This window comes from Schistocerca piceifrons, chromosome 7 (genome assembly GCF_021461385.2).
Source record: "Schistocerca piceifrons isolate TAMUIC-IGC-003096 chromosome 7, iqSchPice1.1, whole genome shotgun sequence".
NCBI classification, from domain to species: domain Eukaryota; kingdom Metazoa; phylum Arthropoda; class Insecta; order Orthoptera; family Acrididae; genus Schistocerca; species Schistocerca piceifrons.
In genome coordinates, this window is record NC_060144.1 from 178,235,478 (window position 1) to 178,257,235 (window position 21,758).

At 43.8% G+C, this 21,758-nt stretch overlaps 1 protein-coding gene across 1 annotated transcript in view; it reads left to right on the forward strand.

Annotated features, from left to right (window-relative positions):
- Positions 1 to 21,758, forward strand: part of LOC124805074 (insulin-like growth factor-binding protein complex acid labile subunit) — a 584,744-nt gene that overhangs the window by 524,878 nt on the left and 38,108 nt on the right. The window contains exon 4 of the mRNA XM_047265506.1: positions 9,077 to 9,298. Coding sequence (XP_047121462.1) covers positions 9,077 to 9,298 — 222 coding nt within the window. The remainder of the gene's footprint in view (positions 1 to 9,076; positions 9,299 to 21,758) is intronic.

Genomic DNA, 21,758 nt, shown 5'->3' on the forward strand with positions numbered 1-21,758 from the left:
AGCAGCATGGACTATCAGCCCGGAAACCTGCCTGCGGTTAGCCTTGACGCTGCATCACAGGCAGGAGCGCCTGCGATGGTGTACTCGACGACGAACCTGGGTGCATGAATGGCAAAACGTCATTTTTTCGGATGAATCCAGGTTCTGTGTACAGCATCATGATGGTCGCATCCGCGTTTGGTGACATCGCGGTGAACGCACATTGGAAGCGTGTATTCGTCATCGCCATACTGGCGCATCAACCGGTGTCATGGTATGGGGTGCCATTGGTTACACGTCTCGGTCACCTCTTGTTCGCATTGACGACACGTTGAACAGTGGACGTTACATTTCAGATGTGTAACGACCCGTGGCACTACCCTTCATTCGATCCCTGCGAAACCCTACATTTCAGCAGGTTAATGCACGACCGAATGTTGCAGGTGCTGTACGGGCCTTTCTGGATACAGAAAATGTTCCTGCTGCCCTGGCCAGCACATTATACATATCTCTTACCAATTGAAAACGTCTGGTCAATGGTGGCAGAGCAACTGGCTCGTCAGAATACGCCAGTCACTACTCTTGATGAACTGCGGTATGGTGTCGAAGCTGCATGGGCAGCTATACCTGTACACGCCATCCAAGCTCTGTTTGACTCAATGCCCAGGCGTATCAAGGCCGTTATTACGACCAGAGGTGGTTGTTCTGGGTACTGATTTCTCAGGATCTATGCACCCAAACTGCGTGAAAATGTAATCACATGTCAGTTCTAGTATAATATATTTGTCCATGAATAACCGATTATTATCTGCATTTCTTCTTGGTTTAGCAATTTTAATGGCCAGTAGTGTATATTTTCGCAATCTAACCATGGTGTAATCTCAATTAAACACGTGTGATGTAAAGAAAAAACACTCTAGTCTACACAAAGTATATAAATGGATGTATGTATGTGTGTAGTATGTTTTTGTATGTGTGTTCTACATGTCCTCCTAAGCCACTGGACGGATTTCAACTAAACTTGCTATACACATAAGAGTAGATGACTGTCAGGCGACAATCGCTATGGGGCTAAGAACCACTTCCGATCAAAGGAGGGATGGGAGGGGGGGGGGGGGGGGGGGTTAATAACAAAAGTAGATCGTGACGCGTCAAATCTCTGACTTCATTCACCCAGTATTTGAGAATGAGATCGCTTACTTACTTGCAACATCCTTCACACATAATTTCAAACATTTACGAGATTTTTTCGCACTGATAACTCCTACAAAATGGTGAAAGGAAAAATGTTGTCGCTTATCACTTTTCCAGTGTCAATACCCACATCTGCCACTGTATGTAAGTGCAAACTTATAACACTGTACGACACGTAATTATGGGGATACTACTTCACAAACAATGAGTTGTGTGGAATAGTGCCGCATCATTCATGACGTTTTAATTTCTTAACGCTTTTTTACTAACCCTTTTCGCAATTAATTTCTCAGACAGCATCAAAATATGTCACTGAATGTACCTACAAAAATATACCGTCATAAGATATGTAGTTAAGGAGATAAGTCGTCATAAACAGTGGGATACGTGAAAAACTGAGGCATCGCGCATGACGTTTAAATTTATAACTTTGTTGCTACTACTCCAGTCGCAATACATTTCGCAGGTCGTCTCCAAGTATACCGCTGGATGTAGCTACAAAATTATATCATTGTATGACACACAGTCCAGGAGATATGACGTCATAAATATTAATCACAAAGCCACACGCTGCGTGGCACGGGCACAGTTATAAATAACTAGGCAAGGTGGATTTCTCCACGAGTCAAAAATAAAATATAGGACACATGGAATTAAAAACATTAGCTGCGTGTGTTCAAAAATGGCTCTAAGCACTATGGGACTTATCATCTGAAGTCATCAGTCACCTAGACTTAGAACTACTTAAACCTAACTAACCTAAGAACATCACACACATCCATGCCCGAGGCAGGATTCGAACCTGCGACCGTAGCAGCACCGGGGTTCCGGACTGAAGGTAGAACCGCTCGTCCACAGCGACCGGCTTCTGCGTGTGTGCATTGATTCATATCAATGGTGCAAACTGAAATTTCTGCCGGACCGGGATATGAACCTGGTTTCGTGCTTACTAGACAGATGCGCTGACCACTACCCCACCAGCCATTCTCTACTTATACCTTACCCTACTGATGTAATGCCCCTGCTCATTAGCCTCTGTACTCGCGGAATCTCGTCCATTCCAGTAAGACTTCGAGCTTGGGCATGTCCGGAAGGACTCTCACCACATTTTGGCGATGGTGGCCAATGATCCCTTCAGCGCAGAAGCACTCGACGTTCGAACTCTTATGATAATCACTGAGATGCCACCACTAATAAAGCCAATAAGCAGGGGCACTACATCAGTAGCGTGCAGTATAATTTGAGAATTCGGGTCTGATGGAAAGCGTGCTAGTACAGTCCGTGCGGTTATGGAGACCACAGTGTTTGGATGACATTGTGGTCGGCTCTTCTTCCTAGTAAGCGGAAGACCCGAATTCGAATCCCAGTCTAGAAGAGATTTTCACTTGCCCCGTTGATATAGGTTAGTAACCACTGGCAGCTAATATATTGAATTCCATTGCGTCTTGTCTCATAGTGGTCGTGTCCGAAAGCAAATATAAAGTATAGAACTTCTGACAAATTTTGTTCTACACATATACTGATGAGCCGAAACATTATTGCCACCTGCTTAACAGCGCGTTCGTCTACCTTTGCAACAGAATACAGCGCTGTTTCGACATGACATGCATTTGACAAGTCGTTGGTAAGTGATCCGAGATATGTAGCCCCACATTAAGGGTAGGTCACACAGTTAACCCAAATTATTGCCTCGTGATGAATGGTCGTCATCGACATGGCAGCTCAAGACACGTGACTCATCAGACCAGCCGGCACGTTTCCATTCAAACAGTGCGCTCCGAAACACTTGTGCCCGCACCAGAACTGTACTCTGTCGTCATATCTGACACAGATCGCCGCCTATCACGTTTTACACAGCGGGTGTGCCTCGGATCGCCACATCCTGTTATTAGGCGTAGACCTCCAAGACGTTGTCGGCTACACGCGGTTTCACCGTCTTCGATTAATTTATATAGACGCTCGCGACAATTCGATGCCGACATCCGACCAGATCTACCGTTTCCGATATGCTCATTACCAGACGCTGATCCATAACAGTCTGCCATTCTTCAAAATCGTTAATGTCAGCAAATTTTCCCACTGTAGGCCTGTATCGTAACAAGAATGATTCCCTATTCGTCTCGCCTCTGTCCATGTAGGTTCCTCGCCACTTCACGTATCTACGACGCCACCAGATGAACATTCACGGTGGGTAATCGTTATAGTGTTGTGCCTCATCACTATAGATCCCTTTTTTACATTGGATCTGCTAAGCATCGTCCCTCACTTTTGTCAGTACTGATGTCACTACTGCCAACGGCAGTGATAATACCGGTTCCCGTCAGATTACCAAGTTAAGCGCTTTCGGGCTGGGTTAGCTCTTGCAAGGGTGACCATCCGGTATGCCGAGAGCGGTGGGCAAGCGGAACGCACTCGGCCTTTGTAAGGCGAATTGAGGAGCTCCTTGATTCAGAAGTAGCAGCTCCAGTTTCGTAAACTGAGATACGACGAGGAGAGCGGTGTGCTGACCACAAGCCGCTTCATATCCGCATCCAGTGACGCCTATGGGCTGAGGATGACACAGCGGCCGCTCGGTACCGTTTGGCCTTCGTATCCTACTCAGGAGGAATTTAGTTTAGTTTTTAGGTGTCACTACTAGTGCTGTATTTTCCAACTGAATGGGTCATCTTGTTCAGAGTACTCTGCTCCTTCTCGCGAATTCTTGTAACTAAGTTTGGTGCGTCTACCTGGAGCATTGGGCCCTTTATTGAGCGTGACAATGAGCTTCGGGACTCTGCATAGAGAAAATGTGTACCTCAGTCTATCAAGCGACACAGTTAGACGAACGCCTTGTACACCGCTATTTGATGTAAGAAATGTGACTTTTGTAACAAATATTTTTCGGTGTGTTAAGTAATTAGTAATAAGAGAAGGACAGTGGTACCTTGCACTAAACATTCATAACGTGTATGTACCAATGGAGTTCCAGAGGCCAACAAATGAACAACTGCGTGCAGCACTCATTTGCTGTATGCGTTTTAAGATGAAAGAATTCATAGAGAATATGAGGAAAATACAGCAATTATTCCACGTTTCCACTTCCGCTCGGTAGTGGGTTGATACACAGTACTACCGGCACACGTAAGGGAAATCTAATAAATTTATCATGAACTACACTTGGTATGTAGTTTTTACAACTGCACTCGTAGTTTCTATATTATATACGTTGTAGATGCTACTACTACTACTACTACTACTAGTACTCCGTCTGAACAGGCCTCGAAATGTCCAATGGTACCAACCGACCACCATGTCACCCTCACGCCGCGTGGAGTGGCCATGTCACTGACTGCGCGGCCCCTCCTGCCGGAGGTTCGTGCCCTCCCTCGGGCATGTGTGTGTGTGTTGTTCTTAGCATAGGTTAGTTTAAGTTAGTTTAAGTAGTGGGTTCAAATGGTTCAAATGGCTCTGAGCACTATGGGACTTAACTTCTGTGGTCATCAGTCCCCTAGAACTTAGAACTACTTAAACGTAACTAACCTAAGGACTTCACACACATCCATGCCCGAGGCAGGATTCGAACCTGCGACCGTAGCGGTCACGCGGTTCCAGGCTGAAGCGCCTTTAACCGCACGGCCACACCGGCCGGCGTAAGTAGTGGGTAAGTCTAGGGACCAATGACCCCTGCGGTTTGGTCCCTTAAGAACACACACACACACACATGTCACCCTCTGCCGACGGGCTTGATGCGGATGTGGAGGAGCATATGGGCAGCACACCGTTTTCCCGGCCGTATTCAATCATGTATCACATCAATTCGCCTCACAAGGGCCCAGTTCACCCTGCATGCCAACAGCGTTCGGTAGACCAGCACGGTCACCCATCGAAGTGCTATCCAAACCCAACAGCGCTTAACTCCGGTGATCTAAAGGGAAACGGTGTTTCCACTGCTGCAAGACCATTGGTCTGTATAGGCCTAGATATTGCATAGATTTTAACTCTCATTAAAGTACTAGTGAATGATGATTAGTTTCCCTCTCCCCCATCATTTGAAGGGATATGATGACACAAAACGACGAATCAGCATATACTTATTAACAGAATTACGGTGAAACTTCTTGGCAGTTGATAACTGTGTACTGGACAGGGACTCTAACCCGAGACATTTGCTTTTCGCAGGCCACAGCTCTACCGACTGAGCTGTCCAAGCACGACTCGCGACCCGTTCTCACACCTTTATTTCCACGATACCTCATCTCCTACTTCTGAACTTCTCACAAGTTTTCTTGGATACCGTGCGGAACTAACACTTCCGTATGAAGAGATATAGCGGAGACATATTTAGCCACAACCTAGAGGATTGTTTCCCAAATGTATTTCCATTTTTCAGTGGAGTGTGTGTTAATTTGAAACTTCCTGGCAGATTAAGACTCTGTCTCGGAGCGGGACTCGAAGCTGGGACGTTTGTCTTCCGCTGACAAGAGCTCTACTAACTCAGCTATCTAGGTACGACTCATGACTCGTTATGACAGCTTTACTTCTGTCCGTGCCTTATCTCCTAAGGAGAATTTCTGTGTAGTTTTGAGACGCGTGTTCGTGAACGATACCGTTTTCTTAAATGCTGTGTCACTCACTGCAAAACAGCAGATATTTCGTCACCACTTTAATCACATAGCTTCAAGCCACGACACGATCCTACGATGGGTTACAGATGTCAGAAAACTAGAAAACATTCTTAAAAATAGATCGCTAGGTCCTGAGAAAAAATCGACGATACCAGAAAACATCGACAACGTGAGAGAGGCAGTCACTAGGAGTCCGAGACGATACGCATGTCAACAGGGACACTGTCTACGGAAGAGCCACGAAAGTGTGGATGTGTGCCAAAAGTTTGTGTTACAGTTCATCAGTATAGTGTTGGTGATTCAGGAGACCGCAGATACGGATTTTCGACGATGCTAAGCCTTTGCTGTGTGTATGCAAGTGATCTTTGAAGAAGCCCAAATGCAATTACCGTTAAGGGTGACGAGGTACATTTCCACCTTAATGGGTCCATTAACAAAAAAATTATCGTTTTAGGCTCCGGGGCAGACTTGCGTTGTTCATGAAAGACCTCCTCATTTGCCGCGCATGACTGTACGATGTGCCGTAGATTCTGCTGGATTAACCCGTCCTTATTGTTTTTGGTGAACGACGACTTAACAGTGATTGTGAGTTCCGAATGTTACGTATGCATGCTGAAAATGCTCTTTCTGACAGAACTGTATAGGAGACGGAGTATATTTCTAGCTGGATGGTGCAACATGGCACATTGCGTTCAAGGCAGTCAGGAGGAACCTTTTCCCTGGACGCCCATTTCATTCTTCAGTGACATGACGTGTCAGCAAGATCATCAGAACTGTCCGCTTGTGGCTTCTTCTTGTAGGTGTATATAGGAGAGCATACCTAAGAGAAACTCCAAAGTTTAAAAAATTGTTCAAATGGCTCTGAGCACTGTGGGACTCAACTGCTGAGGTCATTAGTCCCCTAGGACTTAGAACTAGTTAAACCTAACTAACCTAAGGACATCACAAACATCCATGCCCGAGGCAGGATTCGAACCTGCGACCGTAGTGGTCTTGCGGTTCCAGACTGCAGCGCCTTTAACCGCACGGCCACTTCGGCCGGCACTCCAAAGTTTAATGAAGTTCAATCCTGCAATTAAATAGTAAGTAAGTTTGATTCACCAACAAAAGTTGGACGAGTTGTAACTTCTGACGAAAACTGAAAATTGTATTCGAGAGAGCGGCCACTAATCATACGATATAATTTTTCGTAAATGACCACGTTAATCAGATAAATAGAATACGTTAATCTTTGATTTTGTGTAAATAAAACTGTTTTCTTAAAGATCAACATACAACTGTTGATTTGAAGATAGTCCATTTTCATAAGTCACCATGTATTTAAATCTTGAGTTCCCATTCTCAAGCGGAGAATATTTTACAGATCTTTAACACATAGTACTACAGTAATTCACAGTCCAGAGTGCACAGTTTTACAGGTAGAAAGCAAACTAGACTGAGTAGTAAAAATGTCACTGTGAATCTACATCCAGATTTTCTTGCCTCACTGAAAAGCTCTGGTGCGAATTAAATTCTCGGAACGTACAAGGTGTGTTCAATAATTAATGCAACACTTTTTTTCTGAAAGCAGGTTAGTTTTATTCAGGACACCAATACTCCATACGAAGTTTTCCAACACGACTGGCTTACGCAACCTTACTAGGAGAGCTCGTATAACCGGTTGGTACCACTCTACTGGTCGACGTTGGAGCCAGCGTCTTGCTGCATCAATAACCTCCCCTCCATCCACGTACTGCCAACTTTATTGAACCAAACAGATGGAAGTCTGACGGTTCAAATTGAAGGGGTCACTTGTTCAGAGTACTCTGCTTCTTCTCGCGAATTCTTGTAACTAAGTTTGGTGCGTCTACCTGAAGCATTCGGGTTATAGGGCGGATGAGGAAAAACATTCCAGTGAAGTTTTGTGAGCCACTCGCGGTTGCGCAGACTTATGGAAAAGGAGAAGTTCATTTGTATTTTTGTGTGCAACGAACAAGGTGAAATCGTTGGTTGAATTTGCTGAGGGTAGCACAATACATCTCATAGTTGGTCGTTGCATCATGAGGGAGGACATCAAACAGAATAGCCCCGTCAGGGTCTGAGAAGACCTCCGCGACGACGTTACCGGCTGACGATGCGACATTGAACGTTTTGTTAGGAGGAAAGGTGGAGTGACCGTCCCATAGATCCCCGTTTTGTTTCTGGTTGGAAGTGATAATCCATGTTTCATCGCTTGTGACGATGTCAGACAAAATTTGTGCCCCAGTTCCGTACGAATGGTCCTTCGTTGCTGTTTACGGTCTTCTGTTACACGGCGAGTAACTCAGCGGACAGACACCTTTGATGATGATGATGATGATGATGATGATATGTGGTTTTCGGGACGCTCAACTGCGTGGTTATCAGTACAAGTTCCCAATATTTTCACTGACTAGTCTCGCCACTTTCCTAAATGATGATGAGACGACGAGGACAATAGAAGCACCCAGTCCATGGGCGGAGAAAATCCCTGACGCGGCCGGGAATCGAACCCGGCAACCCTTGATCCAGGGGCATCAACCATTAGACCACGAGCTGCGGACTATACCTTTGAGTACTTATATGGATATGGTGTCTGTTCTTTCGCACATGTCCGAAACAACAAACACCATTGATGATCTGCAGCCGTCTAGAATGAAATTAGAATTATATTAATAGCGTCAGCTGCGCACAGTTGTTGATATAGATCAACGGGGACAGGTGAAAATGTAAGCAGGAGATCCCAGGTTCGAGTCTCGGTCGGGGCACACATTTTCACCTGTCCCCGTTGATCTATATCAACGTCCGCGCGCAGCTGACGGTATTAATATAATTCTAATTTCACACCTTTGAGTGTCCTAACTGGTGGGCGAGTGAGTTAGTACTACCAGCAGAGACGTCCAGATGAGCAGTGAGGTGTTTGGTTGTGATCCGTCGATGACCTCGAATGAGAATGTCCGCACGTTCCAACATCGCAGGTGTCACAGCTGTGTACGGCTTTGCAAGCGCCTGTGAATATCCAACCAAAAGGAATTCAATAACAGCTCTCTGCTTGGAACGCACCGCCACTACAGACGCCCTTTTGAAGGCTGCGTATAGTTCCACATGAAAAATTCATGAAACTATAGGGGCTGAAACGGGAATATTCCTCGATGCCCCTCAACAAACTCTGCTTTCTTCCGACGTATACTGGTAAAAAAATGTATTGGTTAATTATTGAACGCCCTTTGTACTACTGGTTCGTCGTCACGAGTGAGTGCCGCTTTGTGGAGCAGCGACTACATAAGATATCCTCACCGTAGGTGCTGTGCAACACGGGCGGCCTGACGGAAATCCCGGTGAAGGCGCTGCCGGAGACGGTGGAGCAGCTGTCTCTATCCAAGAACCACTTCCCAGTGATCCGCAGCGACGCCTTCTCCGGACTACGCTCGCTGCGCAAGCTGTCTCTCGATGGCAACAACATCTCCGTCATCAAGCCGTTCGCCTTCCGCGGCCTGCCGCGCCTGCGTGAGCTCTCCATCCAGGTAGGTCCACACTACCTACCAACCCATCGTGCACCTAAATCTCGTGCCGTGGTCTCTTGTAGCGGCTGCAAGTGTTTTCTTCAACAGCTTTTATGTGTACAGAAAACGAAGGGTAGAAGATCAGGGTCTAACGTCCCATCTGCGATGAGTCGGTGCAAGCAGCAATATTTCGAAAGGATAGAGAACGAAATCGACGGGTCATTTTCAGAGGAATAATACTGGAATTACCTTAGTTTCTTTTTAGATACCAAATACGATACTTGACAGTAAATCTGGATGGGAATGCGAACTCCAGTACAACTGAGTGCAAGTCTCTTGCGAGCAGCACATTGGTAACACGGTGGATTCACAGTGGGACGACGGCGTTCGAGTCCCTGCCTGGTCATCCAGATACACAGATGAAATTGGAAAGTATTACGCCATGAAGCAGCAGTTCGATATTTTCCAAGCGCTTTAGAGATGTTTATCATACAAAAAGATATTAAATGATTAAACTTCCTTTCCATTTTGGATTGATGTCCTTCATCTACAGCAGTATGAGGTGTGACCCACACAGGCAAAATGCACCCTTGTATTCATTGTGGCATGGAAACATACAACCTCCGGATGTCATCCTGAGGAGTGACTGGCAATTACTGAGACTCATGCTGAATCAGTTGACGACGATATCTGGCAGGAAACTGGTATGAATATATACGTGTTCCCATCGCATCCCAGATGACAAATCAGAGGACTGGCCAGGCCTGTCAAGGATGCATACGTTCCTTAAGATGTTAGTGGTGTGAACGAGGGTGGGTCTTGCATTAAATTGCTAGATTTTTCCATTTGATATCCAGGTCATCAGGGGTGAGAAAATTCAGTCTTCCTACAACACTAACTGAATCAATCCTTTTGTCATAACGCACCATAATTGCAATGGTTGTAGAGATATCACTCATTCCTGTGACACTTAACCAGTTTGCCTGCTGATAAGTTGCCGTCGATCTGACTGTCACAAGTAAAGGCGAGACTTAGCTGAACACCACTGACTTCTACTAAATGTTCCAGTTAACGTTGACTCCACACCACACAAGTCTCTGTTATTTGTGGTTGTGTGCCACCGATAACGGAGCATGGAAGCTCAAGATCTCTAAATAGAGATCTGCATATAACCTATGCCCGGTTTTCAGCTCTTGACATCCGTCTATTCGTGACAGCCAGCCGGGCAAGCCTACGACCTTCTCGTGGTTTCGATCTTCCGGAAGAACCTCTGCCTGTTATTCTTCCCACACAGTTCTCTTGTCGTCATCCCTCGTTTAGCATTCATTGGATTACAACCAACTCATTGTGCAATCTGTCGGTGTAATGCCTCCGTATCTTTCATACCTATAACTCGACATTTCTCGATGTCTGGAAGATGATGATAAGCTTCGCGTGCCCGTCATTTGGGCGTTCTGTGTTCCAGCTTAAAAGTTCTGGCAACGTTAGACCCATCAAGCAGCAGTCATGTACTAACACCATTCCACTTCTGTAGGTGGTGGTGGTGGTTAGTGTTTAACGTCCCGTCGACAACGAGGTCATTAGAGACGGAGCGCAAGTTAGGGTTAGGGAAGGATTGGGAAGGAAATCGGCCGTGCCCTTTCAAAGGAACCATCTCGGCATTCGCCTGAAACGATTTAGGGAAATCACGGAAAACCTAAATCAGGATAGCCGGAGACGGGATTGAACCGTCGTCCTCCCGAATGCGAGTCCAGTGTGCTAACCACTGCGCCACCTCGCTCGGTCTTCTGTAGGGATAGGTTATTTCTGTAATGATCATACCACATATCCTGAGTAAGGATGAAAAATTAATCAATGTATCCAACCGGTACGATAATACTGGAGTTCATTTTGGTACCCTTTGGTCCAGGTGTTCATGAGGTAATACTTCCCAGTTCCATCAATGTATACGTTTTCTCTGGTTTCCTCAGAGTGCTTAAGGCAAATCCTTAATAGTTCCTTTGAAACAGCAGGCCGAATAGTTGCCCATCATATCTCAGTCTGGGTTTCAGCTCTGCCGAAAGAGACATCATTGTCGACGAAAAGTCAAATCCAGAGTTTCCTACATTATTTTTTGAATGATAGTCCAATATTTTATCCGCTGCGCCAACTTGGTCGATATAGGCAGTATAATGCGGCTCTAAGTGACGCCTTTAGCACGAGAACATTATATCTGAAATAATTTCAGCACATCTTATTTCATTCTAGTGATTATATAAGCTGTAATATATAAGTATTTCCATACCGTCATCTATGAATCAAAATTTCATTTAACTAATACTCGTGGTACACGAATTTGGGAAAGACCAGAATGCTTCCGAGTGGACACCGCAACTAGTTTTTTTTCATCTTAAACCCAGCGTATTTTCACCAAAACGCCTTTTTTGGCTACCTCGCCCCGTTATGAACATGGTTTTTAAGGAACGTTTCTTCTTAGCGTGCATAGTCTCCCCCAACTTCTTATATGCTATACAACATTATCAAATCCACCTATAAGGCGTTATTCGTTGAAGACCATGATATATTTTTACTAACTGTTTTAATGAAACACACCCTTCTTAAAGCCTAAAATTCTTCGTCCAGAACTTCTCTTTCAAGCTGCGTTTTGTGATTTACGTGGACACTATTTCATTCATTAATATTTCTATCGCTCATTACTCCTAGATGAACAATTAGACCATATGAGCATGCCTCCTGAACCAAACCGGACGCTTTTCTTTTTAATTATTTCTACATGGTTATGTTACCAATGTTAATTGTTTCGTTTTGTGCTGCTGGGATTGTGAGAAGACATAACTGCTTAGGGCGCCTACTCGCGAGAAACAGATCGAAGTTCAATCTCGTTTCTTTCTCTTTTGTTCTTTTTTTTTCTTCTGACTGGTTTGATGTGACCCGAATTCATCTCCTGAGCCAATCTCTTCATCTAAGAGTAGCACTTACAACCTGCGTTCTCATTTGCTGGATATATTCTAATCCCTGTCGTTTTCTAAATGTTTTACCCTCTACAGCTCCTTTTACTAGCTTGGAAGTTATTCCACGATGTCTTAACAGATGTCCCATCATCCAGCTCCTTCTTGTTTTCCATATATTCCTTTCCTCGCTTATTCTCAGAGAACTTCTTCACTGCAAAACATATCAGTCCACGTAATTTTCAAAATTCTTCTAATGCATCACATCTCAAGCTCTTTGATTCTCTTATTTTCCGGTTTTCCCACAGTGCATGTTTCACTGTCACACAATGCTGTGCTAAAAAAGTACATTCTGAGACATTTCTTTTCCAACTTGAAGCCTATGTTTGATAGTAGTAGACTTCTCGTGGCCAGGAATGCCCTTTTCGCCAGTGCTAGACTGCTTTTTATATCCTTGCTCCGTCCGTCATTGGTTATTTTGTCACCTAGGTAGCAGAATTTCTTAACTTTCGTAAACGCCGATACTGGTCTTAAGTTTCTCGCTGCTCTCCTTTCTGCTACTCTTCACTATTGCCATCTTGCTTCGATGTACTCTCAATCCATGTTCTCTACCCATTCATTCATTCCAATCAGCAGGTCCTGCAATTCTTCTTCGCTTTTACTGAGAACAAAAATGCCATCAGCGAATGGTATCATTGATATCCTTTCATCTCGAATGTTAATTCCACTCTTAAAACTTTCATTAAATTCGATCATTGCTTCTTCGATGTAGAGATTGAAAAATAGGGGTGAAAGACTACATCCCTGCCTTACACCATTTTTAATCCGAACACTTCGTTCTTGATCTTCCACTATATATTACCCTCTTGGCTCTTGTACATATTGTGTTTACCCGTCTTTCCCTATGGCTTATCCCTGTCTCGATCAGAATTTCGAACACCTTGCACTGTATGACGGTGTGAAATACGAATTCCACGACGAAAAATCCTATGAACGTGTCTTGATTTTTCTTTAGTCTTGCTTCCATTATCAGCCGCAACTGAAGAACTACCTCTCTGGTGCCTTTACCTTTCCTAAAGCCAAACTAATGGTCATCTAACAAATCCACAATTTAATTTTCGATACTTCTGTTTATTAGTCTCATCAGCAACTTGGATGCATGAGCTATTAACCTCATTGAAATGATTCTCGCACTTGTCGGTTCTTGCAATCTTCGAAGTTGTGTGGATGATTTTTTTTTGAAAGTCAGATGATATATCGCTGGACTCATACATTCTACACACCAACGTAAATCGTTTTGTTGTCATTTACCCCAATGATTTTAGAAATTCTGATGTAATCTATCCATTCTACCTTATTCAATCTTCAGTGTTCCTAATCTCTATTAAATTCTGGTTCTACTACTGGTGACCTTCTCTCTTCCGTATCGAATCCTGTTTGTTCTACTATCACGTCATCAGAAAGTATTCCTCCTCAGAGAGACATTCAGTTTACTCTTTCCTCCTAACAGCCCTCTCATATGCATTTAACAGTGAAATTCCTATTGCACTCTCAGTGTTACCACCATTTCTTTTAATTTCACCGAAGGATGTTTCGACTTTTCTATATGTTGAATCAGTCCTTCCAACGACAATTTCTTCGTCGATTTCTTCACATATTCCATGAACCATTTCCCCCATTAGTTCCCTGCATTTCCTTCTGTTATCAATCAGCTGAAGCTGAAGTATTTCTTCTGTAACCCATGGTTTCTTCGCATTTACCTTTACCTATGTTGTTCTCTCCAACTCCTGTGGTTGACCTTTTCATAGCTCTCCATTCCTGTTCAACTGAACTGTCTACTGTTTTTTCCTTATCGCAGTATTTATAGGCTCATAGAACTTCAAGCGTACCTCTTCATCCGTCAGTACTTCCATATCCTACTTCTTTGCACAATGTTTCTTCCTAACTTGTCTTTTAAACTTCAGCCTACTTTTCATCACCACTTAATTGTGATCTGAGTCTGTATCTGATCCTGGGGAGTGGGTAGATTTACAATGCAGTATAAGATTTCGGAATCTCTGCCTGACTATGACGTAATCTAACTGAAATCTTCCTGTACATACCGACATTTTCCACATCTTCCTCCTTCTCTTTTGATTCTTGAACAGATTATTCGCTTTTGCTAGCTGAAATAAATCACAAAATTCAATTACTCTTTCTACTCTCTCAGTACTAGTACCAAGCTCATATTCTCCCGTAACCCTTTCTTCTACTTCTTCCCCTACAACTTCATTCAAATCCCCCCATGACTATTACATTCCCATCTTCCTTTACGTAGTGAATTACCCATTCAGTATACGCATATACTATCTCTTGATCTTCGGCCTGTGACGTCGGCATTTCTATCTGAATTATTGCTGTAGATTTTGGTTTGCTGTAGATTCTGATGAGAACAGCCCTATCATTGAAATGTTCACAATATCTCACTCTCTGCCCTACCTTCTTATTCATAACGAATCCTATTCCCGTCATACCATTTAGTACTGTTGTTGATATACCCCACAATCATGTGACCAGAAATCCTTGTCTTCTTTCCATTCCACTTCACTGACCTGACTATATGTAGACTGAGCCTTAGCACTTCCCTTTTCAGATTTTCCAGCTTCTTTACCACGTTCTAACTTCTTACATTCATTGCCCCGACTTGTAGAACATTATCCCTTTGTTGGTTATTCAATTTTTTCTCCCCCTTGGTAGTTCTGTCCCGGATATCCAAAAGGGGACTAGTCCAGAAGCTCTCCCCAGTGCAGAGGTCCTCACGACAGTTTTTCAATTTTGGGGGATACTCATAACGTGTTTTTAGTGCAGTGGTTTCCACTGCCTTTAACGTCCTCATTCCATTGGTCGTTGCTCATTCTTCCGCATTTATGGGCAGTTCCCCCCACCCCACCCCCCTCTTAAGGACAAAAGAGTGCTCAGAAGCTCTATCCGCTCTTCTGCCCTATTTCACCAGGGCCTTTGGCAGAATGAGGGCCACTGCTTATGTTGGAAGTCTTAAGTCATCATTGCTGGTACAGATTTAAATTTGCCACAGATATTCATTTATCTGCTGTTCAGGTTTTCTGAACGGATTTGCTTTCATTGATTTAATCCTCATCCATCGAATTATTTCTTGTAAGTAATAATAAACTTAATTACTCGTAATTTCCATACAGATAAATAACAATTTGTAACTGAATACTGACAACCTTTATATCCAGATTAAAAATAAAAAGACGTAAAATATGAAAAATCACTCAAAAAGAAAAAGTAGTAAGAGATAAATATGCAGCAAAAAAGACAGAACGTTTCCCTATCCTACAGCGTCGTTCTATTGTGTTTCCGGGAATGACAGTTGCGCACTAGACCAAACTGTCGGTTACTAATGCGTAATCTGTTATACTCTACATCATCACATACCGTCAATAGTGTGGCTGATTGTTTACGTTCAAACAGTAACTATTTTAGTCAGCTGAACGTTCACTCCTGATCACACGGTAATGATTGTGTTACTATTATTCGTGACATTACAGAACTCAACTGCTTCGAATGCCGTTCAACTCTATTTTCGATACACGGATACTTGACAGATACACCACCGGTTCTTTTCAAAATACGTTTCTTCAGTTACATATACATCTCTCTATAATTTACATCGTAGTATATTTCATTATTATTTGACTTCGGTTTAATGTACCTTATGGCTAAGAGCTTGGTACAAATGTAAAAACATATACAGAGAGTATAGACAATATAAAGTGTTTGAGCAATGTCTAAAATTATTTTATGGTATCATCATAGACATAATACTTACAGCTAAAAAGTCTTGACGTGATACCAAAAATAAACGAAATAGAAAATAAAGAAATAAAGAACTCAGTAGGGACTGGGGAGTGCACTCTTGAAGCTTAATGTTTGTGATGATGATGTTTGGTTTGAGGGGCGCTCAACTACGCGGTCATCAGCGCCCGCACAAAGTACCAATTTTTTCGCAGTTCAATTTTTACACAGTTCAGTATAGCCACTGTCACAAATAATTATGATGAAATGTTGAGGATAACAGAAACACCCAGTCCTCGGGTAGAGAAAATCCCCAAACCGGCTGGGAATCGAACCCGGACCCCTGTGACCCAGAGGCAACAACGCTGGCCACTAGACCACGAGCTGCGGACTCTTAAGAGTTTGTGTAACCGCAGCCGGTACACCATAGTTAATAAACACAAGTTACTATCTCATTTAAGGGCTGTAGGTTTCATTAAGGGTTTTATGTTTCAGTACCTTCATGACACAATAGAACCCGAACACTTGTGAGAATAGGTACCTTCAATTTCACAAGGTTTCGCAGTAAGCAGTGTTGCTGTGGTTCGTAGAAACTATATGAAAACCACAAGTGCCTTAAATCTCCGTCTTCTGTCGTCTGACAGTCATGGAAAGTGTTAACCTTCCTACCTATCTAATATTAGTGAAAATGAATTGACACATAATTGGTACGCTTTCGGACCAGTGTAGATACCAGCTTCTTGTTCGCTGTAAATTTTCGAAATCTGTGGGACTTCCTACTTCATTTTGTATTTACAGATGGCCAATAAAAGGAAAAGCTCTCCTGCGCGGGCGCGCGCGCACGCACACACACACACACACACACACACACACACACACACACGTTACCGTGGAGCATCACTATGTTAAACACCTGTAAAAATAATGTGCCCTTTTAAACAGTTTACATTGTTCAAACTGACAGTAATTGTTGCCATGCGGAGATTGAAACGTATATTTGCACTATATCGAGCGTTGCTGTCCCAAGACAGAGATTAACACGAGCGAAGTAAAGGATGCCTTCAGACGCTCAAACCTTTGGAGAAGATCATTTATTTGGATGGATCAGGGTAAGAGTAAAAGCACAGCGAAGACAGTGTACGAAAACGTCGAAAATCACATGTGACAATGCTTCACACTTGTTGTTAGACCGCCTTCCCATAGGATGTACCATCTACAACGCGGAGTTCCACGTAGCCCTTAAGGCACTGCAGCAGCTGCGGAGAATCCAGAGTGAGAATTTCTAATCTGCTCCGATTTTTGTATTATCGTGCTGGCCGTGCAAGAAATGTACTCCTTGGAGAGGATGATGCAAAATGTATTGCACATAATCTACTTGGGGCTGAAGCTCTTTTTTCCCGTGATTGCTTTAACAATACGTATGTTTTTGGATGGAGTCCGCCTTTAGCAAAAGATACTGTTAAATGAATATACAGCTCTCTGTAAAAGAACCCTGTTCTCTGCCCTCAAAGAATAATCAGATAAGACCAACCTATAGAGCTCTTCCCCCCCCCCCCTCTCCACACATGTGAACAGTCAAACCTGCTCTCTCTCTCTCTCTCTCTCTCTCTCTCTCTCTCTCGCACACACACACACACACACACACACACACACACACACACAAAATGCACAGACACCTCTGAAAGATTCAGAACAATCGCCAGAAACACCTTCAACTGTTCCACTGTCCGCAATGTTTGTTTTTACAGCTGGTAAACAGTGAAACAGTGACAGTGACAGCTCAATATACAGGGTGGTCCATTGATCCTGACCTGGCCAAATATCTCACGAAATAAGCGTCAAACGAAAAAGCTACAAAGAACGAAACTTGTCTAGCTTAAAGGGGGAAAACAGATGTCGCTATGGCTGGCCCGCTAGATGGCGCGGCCATAGGTCAAACGGATATCAAATGCGTTTTTTTAAATAGGAATCCCCATTTTTTATTACATATTCAGAAGTACGTAAAGAAATATGAATGTTTAAGCTGGACCACTTTTTTCGCTTTGTTATAGATTGCGCTGTAATAGTCACAAACATATGGCTCATAATTTTAGACGAACAGTTGGTAATAGGTAGGTTTTCTAAATTAAAATACAGAACGTAGGTACGACTGAACATTTTATTTCGGTTGTTCCAATGTGACACATGTATCTTTGTGAACTTATCATTTCTGAGAACGCGTGCTGTTACAGCGTGATTACTTGCAAATACCACATTAATGCAATAAATGCTCAAAATGATGTCTGTCAACCTCAATGCATTTGGCAATACGTGTAACGACATTTCTCTCAACAGCGAGTAGTTCGCCTTCCGTAATGTTCGCACATGCATTGACAATGCGTTGACGCATGTTCTCAGGCGTTGTCGGTGGATCACGATAACAAATATCCTTCAACTTTCCCCACAGAAAGAAATCCGGGGACGTCAGATCCGGTGAACGTGCGGGCCATAGTATGGTGCTTCGAACTCCAATCCACCTGCATGAAATATACTATTCAATATCGCTTCAACCGCACGCGAGCTATGTGTCGGACATACATCATGTTGGAAGTACATTGCCATTCTGTCATGCAGTGAAGCATCTTGTAGTAACATCGGTAGAACATTACGTAGGAAATCTGCATACATTGCACCATTTATATTGCCATCGATAAAATGGGGGCTAATTATCCTTTCTCCCATAATGCCGCACCATACATTAACCCGCTAAGGTCGCTGATGTTCCACTTGCCGCAGCCATCGTGGATTTTCCGTTGCTCAGTAGCACATACTATGCTGGTTTATATTACCGCTGTTGGTGAATGACGCTTCGTCGCTAAATAGAATGCGTGCAAAAAATCTGTCATCGTCCCGTAATTTCTCTTCTGCCCAGTGGCAGAACTGTACACGACGTTCAAAGTCGTCGCCATGCAATTCCTGGTGCATAGAAACATGGTACGGGTGCAATCGATGTTGATGTAGCATTCTCAACACCGACGTTTTTGACATTTCCGATTGTCGCGCACTTTGTCTGCTGCCGATGTGCGGATTAGCCGCGACAGCAGCTAAAACACCTACTTGGGCATCATCATTTGTTGCAGGTCGTGGTTGACGTTTCACATGTGGCTGAACACTTCCTGTTTCCTTAAATAACGTAACTATCCGACGAACGGTCCAGACACTTGGATGATGTCGTCCAGGATACCGAGCAGCATACAGAGCACACCCCCGTTAGCCATTTTGATCACAATAGCCATACATCAACACGATATCGACCTTTTCCGCAATTGGTAAACGGTCCATTTTAACACGGGTAATGTATCACGAAGCAAATACCGTCCGCACTGGCGGAATGTTACGTGATACCACGTATTTATGCATTTGTGACTATTACAGCACTATCTATCACAAAGAGAAAAAAGTGGTCCAACTAAAACATTCATATTTCTTTAGGTACTACACGAATATGTAATGAAAGATAGGGGTTCCTGTTTAAAAAAACGCAGTTGATATCTGTTTGACTTATGGCAGCGCCATCTAGCGGGCCAACCATAGCGCCACCTGGTTTCCCCCTTCAAGCTAGACGAGTTTCATTCTTTGTAGTTTTTTCGTTTGCTGCTTATTGCGTGAGATATTTGGCCCGGTCACGATCAATGGAGCACCCTGTATAGTGCTTCACAGTGAAGAAGATGGGGAAAAGACAAAACGTAAGTGAAACATAATGCGAAGACACACACACACACATACACACAACCTTCCCGACAGAATTAATTAATTTGAGGCATCTACACAACACTTTTCAAATCGTAATTTTGGCTTAAATAATTTGTCTACCTTAACGTGTATGTGGTTGCTGAAGACAAAATGTGAAACACAACAGTCACTGTAGAAACATAATGCATCAGGAAAACCACACCATGTGGTAGAAAGGTATGAATTCATAATTTTATGTGTTTCTTCAAATATCTGTAATCACGATTTAGAAAATATTATTTACTTGCACACAAAGAGTAAAGAACGTTCTTTATATTTAACATCAATAAAGTAAAAGCCCACTCAAGGTGCTGCAAATGCAGTAAACATGTGCGGATAAAAAACAAAATTGAGTTTTTCTAAAAGCGGACCAAATCCAATAAACATATGAATATTGTACATTCTTTCTTTTCTTATTTCTGAGCAGTAACGGTAGCACGTTCATTCTCCTTGGTACCAGGGACAATTAGGAATGTGGGAAACCGAACAAATAGAGTTAGCAGGCAACGAGATCTACCGGAAACATAACGTCATACAGTGTGCCAATCCTCCACAGGCTGTCACTTGGCTGCTGAATCGGATATCCACGCCAGTGGTAGGAGTGGCTAGCCGTGAGGGACAATAAGGTGCAGTCGAAACAGCCGATTATGGAACCAAAAGAACCTCATACCGGCGAGCCTGATGTGCAGTAGCTCTGTCCGGCCACTGAATACCTTGCCGTGCTGACAGACCGATCTGCAGCAGACTGTAAATCGATTGTTTGATGGTGAGTCTGCGAAGCCAAGAAATGTGGAAGCAGAAATCTACCTAAAGCTTCTTGGCCTCCACATAAATGTCAACACATTTCGTCTCCTGACAAGTGTCATTCCGCACAACTATCACGAACTTTTCATCCGTACTACCCTCATGTTCATAAATTGAGGATAATTGCAGAATGTGGTGCCACACAACGTGGATTACACAAAACTGGTGCCAATAGCATAGGGGAACACACACGACACAGATCTGTAAGTCCACGGTATTGGTGATAAGTTGAGAAAACACATGTGCTGCAAAACGCCACTGTTTCCTGCGCACTTACCCCGACATCAATATGGTATATGATCACCATGCACACGTACACAGGCCTCACAACGGGTTGGCATACTCTGGATCAGGTGGTCGAGCAGCTGCTGGGGTACACCCTCCCATTCTTGCACCAGTGCCTGTCAGAGCTCCTGAAGTGTCGTAGGAGTCTGAAGACGTGCAGAGATACGTCGACAGAGAGCATCCCTGACGTGCTCGATGGGGTTTAGGTCTGTAGAACAGGCAGGCCACTCCATTCATCTGATATCTTCTGTTTGAATTAACTCCTCCACGAAGGCATCTCGGTGGGGCGGTGCGTCATTATCCATCAAGAGGAAGGTGGGACCGACTGCACCCCTGAAAAGGCGGAAATACCGGTGCAAAATGACGTCCCGATACGCCTGACCTGTTACAGTTGTCTGTTCAGTCGTCTGCAGACTGTTTGTCTGGAGACAACTGTTCCAGTGGCTGCGGTGAGTTCCCGAGCAAGGCTACCTGCAGTACTCCGTGGCCATATGCGGGCACTTATGGTGAGGTATCGGTCTTTTTGTGGTGTTGTACCCTTTGGACGTCCCGTACTTTAGCACTTGGACACGTTTCCCGTCTTTTGGAATCGTTGCCATAATCTTGAGTCACACTCTGTGGCACAAGGAGGGCCCGTATTACGACCTGCTGTGTTTGACCAGCCTCCAGTCGCCCTAGTATTCTACCCCTCATAACGTCACCAATATGTGTTCTTTGAGCCATTTTCAACTCACAGTCGCCATTAGCACGTCTGAAAACGTCTGCACACTTACTCGCTGCACCGTACTCTGACATGCACTAACACATCTCTGCGTATGTGGATTGCTGCCAGCGTCACCGTGCGACGACCGTTCGTCAGATGCACCGCATGGTCA